This window comes from Acanthaster planci, linkage group LG14, assembly GCF_054643075.1.
Source record: "Acanthaster planci isolate LZ-2023a linkage group LG14, COTS_SCS, whole genome shotgun sequence".
NCBI lineage: Eukaryota > Metazoa > Echinodermata > Asteroidea > Valvatida > Acanthasteridae > Acanthaster > Acanthaster planci.
In genome coordinates this window covers 5,800,067-5,809,502 of record NC_141790.1, presented here as the reverse complement: position 1 = coordinate 5,809,502, position 9,436 = coordinate 5,800,067, and the positions used below count along the sequence as shown (strand labels likewise).

The 9,436-nt window shown below is 42.9% G+C and overlaps 1 protein-coding gene across 9 annotated transcripts in view; it reads left to right on the top strand.

Annotated features, from left to right (window-relative positions):
• The window catches only part of LOC110975735 (cysteine protease ATG4A-like), a 105,179-nt gene that overhangs the window by 74,638 nt on the left and 21,105 nt on the right, over positions 1 to 9,436 (top strand). For 8 of the 9 annotated variants that reach the window (XR_015427631.1, XR_015427628.1, XR_015427627.1 and 5 more), the window contains one exon: positions 3,412 to 3,468. Coding sequence is in view for 2 of the 9 variants with exons in the window: in XM_087145516.1 (XP_087001642.1) it covers positions 3,412 to 3,468 (57 nt within the window). In the remaining 7 variants the exon portion in view is untranslated. Of the gene's footprint in view, positions 1 to 1,011; positions 1,170 to 3,411; positions 3,469 to 9,436 lie in introns of all 9 variants that reach the window. The other variant, XR_015427632.1, reaches the window with a different exon arrangement.

The window sequence follows — 9,436 nt, the reverse complement described above, 5'->3', positions numbered from 1 at the left end:
TAAAAGGAATGATGGGGAGGGGGCAGAGTAGGAGATGGATAGGATGATGGGGAGGGGGTGGAGTAGGAGATGGATAGGATGATGGGTAGGGGCGGAGTAGGAGATGAATGGGATGGTGGAGAGGGGGAAGAGAAGGAGATGGATAGGATGATGGGGAGGGGGCAGAGTAGGAGATGGATAGGATGATGGGGAGGGGGTGGAGTAGGAGATGGATAGGATGATGGGGAGGGGCCAGAGTAGGAGATGGATAGGATGATGGGGAGGGGGAAGAGTAGGAGATGGATAGGATGATGGGGAGGGGGCAGAGTAGGAGATGGACAAAGATGATAGAGGGGTGGAGAGATGGTACATGTACATGTAGATGTGGGATATGGAATGATGGGGGGAAGGTGTAGAATTGTAGAGGATAGGATGATGGGGGGTTGGATACAAAGTGCAAAACTGCATGTGTACTTAAATGGGAATTTTAATTATGCACCCTCCATCAAACTCACAAATGCACTGCTTATATAATCATCCAGGTCTAGTCTGACTGTACTGGACCCACATTCTTTAGGCATTCTTCTCTCCTGTAAAGAACTGAGAAGCCTTTGGACCCGTATCTCCCTTGTTGGTGGTCTTTGTTGATTTACTTTTAAATGGCAGGTGCCTTTAAACACACAGCACTAACTAGGTTTTTTCTCCTAGTGTATAATGAATTTTATCGCCAAGGTTGATAAAATATTTTGTACATCTGTATTGAAGTCACATGTCAACCAATCTTGTAAAAAATTTGGATGAAGCTTGGTTGGTATACACCTGTAATTTAGTAACCATATTTGTATAACTTGGATGTCTCTTAACATAAGCTGTTGTTAGGGAGCTTGTCCAAAAGGTAGAACTGCGGTTTGAACGCGGACACCACGGTTATCTCAGGTCCTTAGCAACCAGCCGACTGTCCACTTCCTGTGCCAATTTACCATATCAAAGGAACTGACTAACAAAGCCCCCCCCATTTTAATTTTACACCAGGCCCAGCTAACGGAACCCGACCGCAGCGGCTGCGATTGACCCTGAGGCATTTGGTTTTGAATGGTTGGATTCTCTTCTCAATGTCTGCCAGGACGGTCCATGACTTGCAACCTTACAGCAGAATGGAGAGCATGAGTGCCTTGTAGAGCCTAAACTTGGTAGGGAAGCCGATGTTACTCCTCCACATCATGTTGAGTCTGACAATCACTGCAGTTGCTGTGGCAATCCAGATCCAGATTTCTGCCATGCACAATTCATCTTTGGACAGTGTAGCTCCTAAATGTTTGTATGATGTTACCTCCTCCATGATTTACCGTTCATGATACTGTTGGCACTAGTGTTGCTTAGAGAGTTCACTATGACCTTCGACTTCTCTGTACTCATCTCCATACTGTATCCGCTGGCGCATTTGATCAAGTTGTTTCCAGGTCTTGGAGCTCTTGGTTGGTGCAGTTCATGAGGTCAATGGAAGAGCTTTCCCCGTACATGTCAATATTCGTACACATACATAAGTGACATTTTGATTTTAGAGCTTCAATGTTAGTGGCCACAAAGCCAATGCAGCCGTTTTTGTCCAATGTCACTGTGATTGGAGAAAGTAGCAATGTGCTATAGACCACTGTGTATCAATAACTCTCATGTTTGGTCTTCCCTTGAAACGGCACTGGTCATCTTAAGGTGTCTTTCCATATACATTTTTACGATGCATTGCGTGTTCATGGACAAAAATTTCGACTACATTGAATTGACATAACACAAGTTTGTGGTGTGTTTGGTCCTCGAAATCGCCCCCAGAGTGATGCTGATGGATAGGCAACGCTTGGCCAAAGTGTTAACGCGCATATGAAAAGGCACCTTAAGATGACTAGACAGTATCGTTTCAAGGGAAGATTAAACAGGACCATTGGTGTATGTGTTTCCTGACCTGCTCTCCTGGTAGCCTGTTACGTGATTCAATATGCTGGAGACCTTGACCCACTTCTGTCATCGACATTCAAGACTAACACATCCAAGAGATCCAGACATTCAAGACCCATTCAGTCTTATCGTGGATGAAGCCACTTTTAGTATTCAAGATTCCACCAGTATCCGATTGGTGACTTTGTCATATGGGCGAACACACCACGATTTGCAGGCTCCCATTGGACGATCGCTGAAGTTGCGCGTTAACTTCCGGTTCCATGGTTCTATGTAAACGGCAATCGATGCGTGTAACTCTAGGTGCAGTGCATGTGCAGTGGGCATGGTTTAAAGTGAAGTGATGTCACACTTACAAACCGGATACTTTGAGTCATCATTTCCATTCCTATCATCAGAGACTCCATCTTTTGATATTCTTCTTCCATGTACCCCTTTGTGTCTCTTCTACCTATGATGAATTCAACTCTCTGGAGATTGTATTTTGCTTGTTCTTAATAAACATCTGGTGAACTGTGTGAAGTTGCGTTTTCCTGACTGAAATCGGTTATCGTAATTGGTTCCTGTTCCTTGGGACTAAACCCTGGGTTGCACATTCTTAAGTAACATTTCCATTGTTTATAAGTGACAGGTACATGCACCAACAGAAACTGGTTTAATTTCTCATTGATCACTGCATTGCAATGGTATAGCGCAAAGGCAAGGAGGGGGGGTGTGGCCATGCCCCCTTCCCCTGGTGATTCTTGTGCAATTTTTTGTTTAACTTACCTGTTCCAAAATGACTCCTAAAATCATTTTGATGATGTACACCCTTCAAGCTATCAAAAGAAAATGGTCGTGTTCTTGTTTTCATTTTTTTTAATGCGATTTAAAATTTGTCATCATCTGATTTGGCAAAACTTACATTTACGTACAACTTGCCATTTTGTGATCAGGGTTGATGATACTGTGCTATGAGACCACGAGGGGACTTGTTCCCCCAAATTTGATGAAACACTACACAGTCCAGTCCAGAAGAGACTGCAATTTGAATATGGTGTATGAATCATATTGGAGACCCTATATTTAGTAGAACAGTAGGACACACTTGCATATGTTTACTTGTGTTATGTTGTCAGTCGTGCTTAAATAATGCAGTGTAAGCCAGTCTTAAATTAGAATGTACATTCATGTAATAGCAAATACTCCCTAGGTGCGCAAACTGTGCATTAGCCCCTCTGACAATCCTCAAACTCTGAAATTTGTCCATACACATGTATGTATACTTATTAGCATACAGTCTGAGTAATGCAGGACCACTGAGGCTTACCTGGTATGTCCCACATTAAGATGTTAATGCCCACCTTCCACCCTTCCCAGAAAAATTCTGGCTTTGCCACTGTCCAATTGTACCGCACCATTAGGGGGCTGTGAATGTTGTATGATAAAAAGAATATCTGAAGTGCCTTTTGCATAATTTTTTAATGTTTTGATTTTCCATAGGGATATTATTGTCACGACGAAGCTGACTTTGAAGCCTGGTGCAAAGATATACAGCAGGTAATAACTTGTACTTTATGTGTGAGTTGTCATTTTGGCATCTTCAAATTTCTTGAGTTTTCCATTTTGCTACATGGAAATCATTTGTGGTAATCTGATCAACTGAATCATATTATAATAAATTTGTTTTCATTCCAATTTATAATCTTTTCCCTTATTATATGTCTTTCCTTGTTTTAGGTAATTTTTGTGCCAAATTGTTGTGATGCACTTCTTAATGGTCCATATAGACCCTTATTGCTCTACAACCCATTATGTGTATGTGCACATCTATTCTCCTTTCTGTGTGTCTATATGCATATATCCAGGTAATCCTATGTTGATTCTATGAGGGATTCTTTGTACAAAGTTCTTTTATGGGGTCAACAGAGTGACTAATATATAAGTTCAGAAACAGTACGAATGGCGTCAGGTGCAGCCATTTAACTCATATATACTGTTGCAATCACCACTGCCTAACCAGGGTGCTAACGTTAATCTGGGATACGCGGTTACTTGGGGGTTTGCCACTGAGCCACACGTAGGGCTGCTGACCCAGCTGACATCGCCTCGGTCTCCCCGCTGTGTCTGTGTAGGACAGAGCCTACCATCCAGGCCAGAGAGAACGGAGGCCTGCAGCAATTGGAAACTTACCGCAGCGGCACTTACCCCTTCTTCACCATTCCTTCACAGGGTAATGGCTCACTGAAGTCCGCGGAGATGCGGGCACACTCCTCACTTGTCAGCCCTAACAGCCGTTTCACACATGAGCCCACAGACCTTTTCAATGGAGGCACTCAGATGTGAACCAGATAATGGCACTCTCAATGCCGACTCTCCACCACTGGCTGGCACGGTCCAGTTGGATGCACCATCAGAATGCGGATCTAGTGCCATCTCTCTGCAGTTCTTGTCCCGGGCTACCAAATCCACCGGCCTGCTATACCATTGCAGCTTCTGCACACCCCATGTTATTCCATCCACCGGCTTCTCCTTGGGGCTCTCCGGCAAGAATGCTTCCGATCCCAATAACACTTTGGCTTCTCACACACAGCGTCCTTCCGAGTGTGAACCACAGATCGACCATTTTTCTGTCGCTTCTACCCATCTATCCAAGCATCGAGATGGGTCTTTTCCGGCTATTATCTTTGCTTTCCCTTTCTGAGACACTCTTTGCTGATCAGCTGCCTCAATCCAATGCATCCCAACTTGGATGGGGTGCCTCAGTTCATCTTTCGAATGGCAAAAAATATTGCTGCCAACCTAAGCCAGTTGGTCATTCTGACATTTGAATATCTCAATGACTAGCTAATCATTAGAAGATTTCCAGACAAGGCTGCAGCTTACACTGACCTTATTACGAGCTAACCAACCATCTGGGGTTCTTCATCAATCATAGAAAATTTAGACCCGTTCGTATCCAGACTCTGACTTACCTAGGTGCGGTTCTCAACCTCTGCCGGGGCTCCATCACACCAACACAACACACTCTCAGCCTGATGATGAGCCTGGTGGACCTTGTGCCTTTTGGCCGTCTTCATATAAGGCCCCTCCTGCTCCACCTGCTGCAGGTCTACTAGCCCAAACGCTACCTGATCGACCACGCAGTTCTCAAAACAGACTTTGTCCGCCCACATCTTCACTGGCAGCTGATACAGAACCATCTGGATTGCGGCCTCTCTTTCCCAAAGATGGACCGACAGGTGACAATTACCAGGGATACATCCCTATTGGATAAGGTGCTTCTGTAGCTTCTGAACTACTTTTAAATAGCCTAGCCTTAAACCTCAGTAATGTTTGTATCCCCTGAGGGCTGCTTTGACCAGAAAAGGGAAAATTAAATTATGGCAGACTTATGCCGAAAGCAACATGAAAACAAAGGAGGAAAAAAGAAGATCCACCTGGGATTCTACGCAGTTCCGTGTGCTTTCTTTATAAAATCATTTACAATAAATAATTATTAAGAGGATACAAGTCACTGCACTGATAGGCCACGTCTCCGTGGCTTACCCTTAGCTGTATACTACTGACAAATGGACCACCACGGCAACGTGACAGTATCGGCATACTGTGGATACACGCAGGAGAGTGAAGCAACTGACAACCACCATGTTCGAAGTCAGTGAGGACAACGAGAGAGTGTGTGAGAGTGATGCAGGCTGTGCTGCATTTATTTGCTAGAAAGAATTTATATGCAAATGATCTGCGGCTTGGTGGAGTCGCTCCATGAATTGGGTCTCTACACCCACCTCCCCCTCCCCCAATGCTGGAGGCGTGGTTTAAATTTAAGTCACTTAAAATTAAATTATTCAGTTGAACTCTTACCTTGTACAGTTGCTTTACCTTAATTCCTTCCTTGTTTGCTCTGTTATTATACACTAAGTTTGTAGCTTCATTAATTATTTCAACATACATGTATCATTTCGGCCAGTGCACCTTTGTGCCTGAATGATTTACAGTGCGAAGGCTTTTCTCTTCTCTAGATGTTGGCTGAGGAACTATCTTTGAAGCAATCTTTGTTTTGTCTGATGAGACGTTCTTTTCCTGCTAGAGTACGTCTTCTTCGGTATATGCCACCTTAAGTCTGTCAATGCTCACTGTATCGTGTTTTCCATTTTATCAATGACAAAGTACTTGTCAGGACGTTTTAATTCTTTGTATGGTCCCTTGCAAGGTGGTTGAAGTGGTTTTTGCACTGAGTCAACTCTAACCCACACGTAAGAGCATGAGTCAAGTTTCTTGTCTTTGTAGGTTGCTATTTTCGCTGGTCTCATGACAATTGGTTGAAGCTTTGCCATGTACTTTTTAAGTCTGTCTGCAAAGTTGGCTGAATCTGACACTTTGTCACTGGAGGAATGAATTATCAGTTCGCCAGGGAGAGATTGGTGCCAAAAACCATTTCAACTGAGCTGCTGTTCAAGTTAGTCTTAGGTGTTGTGCGAATGCCTAACAAGACGAGTGGTACCATTTCAGTCCAATGATTAGGATTGTCACCTGCCTTAATTGCAGCTTATAATTGCCTATGGAAGCTTTCGACAATTCCATTTGCGATTGGATGATAGGCAGTGGTTTTGATCCTGTGAGTACCTAGTATTTGACCCAGTTGACTCTTAAGTCGAGACTCAAATTGTGCACCTCTGTCAGTGCCGATATAGGCTGGAACACCAAACATTGAAATCCACCTAGCAACAAAAGTTTTGCGATTGTTTCAGCTTTGATGTTAGGGATTGGGATTTGCTTCGGGCCAATGTGTAAATCTGTCAATGATTGTTAACATGTAAATACATCCACTGGATGGCGGTAAGGGACCTTGTAACAACCTTGACTCCTTAACTGACACAAGATGTTTTTAGTAGTGCTGAATTTTGAGTCTCAGTAACCGAACTCGAAGCAATCAATCAGTCCTGGCCCAAGTGTACGGACAATTCAGACTTAAAAGAAGTCTTTATTGACAAACAGAAGTTGGTTAAGAATAGGAGTTTCTTTTATTCTCAAAACTTCGCCTCATGCAAAGCTCCTCACAGTCAAACAGGGAGTTGGTGAGGAAAATGCTCCTGTTTGCTAACAAGTATTTCACCGTAGCAAAATACTTCACAAATCAAGGCTCAAAGCATCAAAGCTGGTCTCATCAGACTTTAGCTCTCTGCTCACAAAGTTCCAACTTGATTTCTCAACACACTTTCAGGGTTTTTATACTCTACAAATCTACTATTTAACATAGTTACTGAATATAAGTTACAAGTAAATTATGCGGTAAGGTTACATCACCCTGCTCTAAATTGATGACTAATTCTATTGACCAATCAGAATAAAACCAAATGATGTAAACTCATGACTTATATCAATTTCTTAATAAAGTTCCACCCCATCATTTCAAAGAAATATTATTCCATGAAACAAGGAAAGTTGTGGGTGCACTAACCTCCGCCCCCACATTCCAAGTAGCTAACCAAGTTTTATCAATGGGTCAGTTGGCCTCGGTGAACATCTGATGTTTGACTCATTGACCACTACACTTTTCTGGAAACCTGTTCACAAAATCTCAACATTGTTACAGACCTACAATGTCAAGATGCACATGTCTAAAACTTAAGTCAGGTTCTCTAAAGGTCGACAATTGAGTTTGGTGTGACGGTGAATTTTGGATCCCTGACACGCTAAGCATGTTTTAGCCTAATTTCTCACGTCACGGTTAATACCAGGCCACACAAATCGTTTAGTGATTAGTTGCATAGGTTGGTGATGTATTCGGAAATGTAGTCTAGGTGTCTGATTTCAGGTGGTGAATATTTGTCGAGGTTGGCCTTAAATGCATGTGTCAGCGGAGTGTGGTCTGTGGAAACGCAGAAGTCTTGGCCGTTTAACATACGTCAAAATGATAAATGCATAAATAGACTGCCAACAGTTCCTTGCCAAACGGACTGTATCTAGTTTTGGCAGGTTGGAGTCTTTTGAGAAGTATGCGAGAGGTTGCCAATAAGAATTGACAGATTGATGGAGGATGCCGCCTGCCACTGCATTAGATGCGTCTGTCCTAAGACTTAACCATGCATTAGGACTTGGGTGAAACAACATGGTAGCTTTGATCAATGCTGATTTGCTTTCTTCAAAGGCATTGAGCTCACTATCCGAAAGCTGTATGCCTTTATTGTGATCTTTACTTTTCAGAATGTCATTGAGTGACTGTATAACTTTAGCATAAGATGGAATAAATCGGCAATAGAAATTGATCAGTCCCAAATATCTCCATAGCTGTCGCACTGATTTTGGAACTGGGAAACTCATAATGGCTTTCACCTTGTTCGGCAATGGGGTGATGTTGTCTGCGCTTACACAATGCCCAAGGAATTCAACACTGTGGACTCCGAATACGAATTTGGCTGGGTTTATAACCACTCCAAATTCGTCTTGTCTCTGGAACAGTGTCTGGAGCTGCTGATGGTGTTCTTTGAGAGAACTACAGTGGAATGCTGCTATACCAAACACCGCTATACCGAACATTCAGCTGTACCGAACATCGTCCTTGGCTCCCAATAATTTGTGTGCAGAACCTACCGAACACTATTCAGTTGCCGTTTGTAATTCTCGAATGTCAACATGATAAAACAGTTGGTGTTTCTTTATGTTGAAAAGTGACAAGTGGCCATTATTTCCCCAAGGATGAGAAGGGAAAGCCCCTAGTTGTCAACGGTATTGAATAGACACTGGTTTTGCGACTCCACATGATCAGGTGCGGAAGAAAACCGCACGTACGCGCACGGTGGCATTGCACTAACAATAGTCTAAAGAGGGCACCGCTGATACACAAATCAACTGAGATTCGCCACAGCATGCATCAGAGATTGATCCTGAGTGGTAGTTTCACAACTTTTAGGACAAACTTGATATCAATTTTTTGACTCCAGTTTAAATAAAAGACAAAAATAATTAACAGATACATTTCTAGAAACCTTATGCTTGAATGCAACAGAAAACATCACAAAAACAGCAAACCAAGGTATCATAAGAGGGTGCACTTCGGTTAAACAAGAGAGGGCGCTATTCAACATGACAACGAAACATTCGGCAGTTAAATTTGCTTATACCGAACAACCGCTGTACAGAACATTTAGCGTGGACCCCATCCTGTTCGTTATAGCAGCGTTCCACTGTACTAGCAATAAGCAGGCCATCCATATATGCATAAACAAAGGGTAGTCTGGGTAATACTTGGTCAGTGAATCTTTGAAATGTCTGAGAAGCATTTCTAAGGCCGAAAGGCATTTTAAGAAACTCAAATAATCCAAATGGCATAGAAATGGCGTAGTTATGGCTGTCTTTGGAACATTGCCAGGGTCTACTGGAATCCGATAAAATGCTTTAACCAGGTCAATTTTTGAGAAGACCGTTTTTTCCACTTAGTGATAAGGTGAAATCGTGAATATGTGGGAATGGGTATTGATCGGGAATCACTGCAAGAGCGCCAATCTCCAGTTTTTCCGGTGCACCA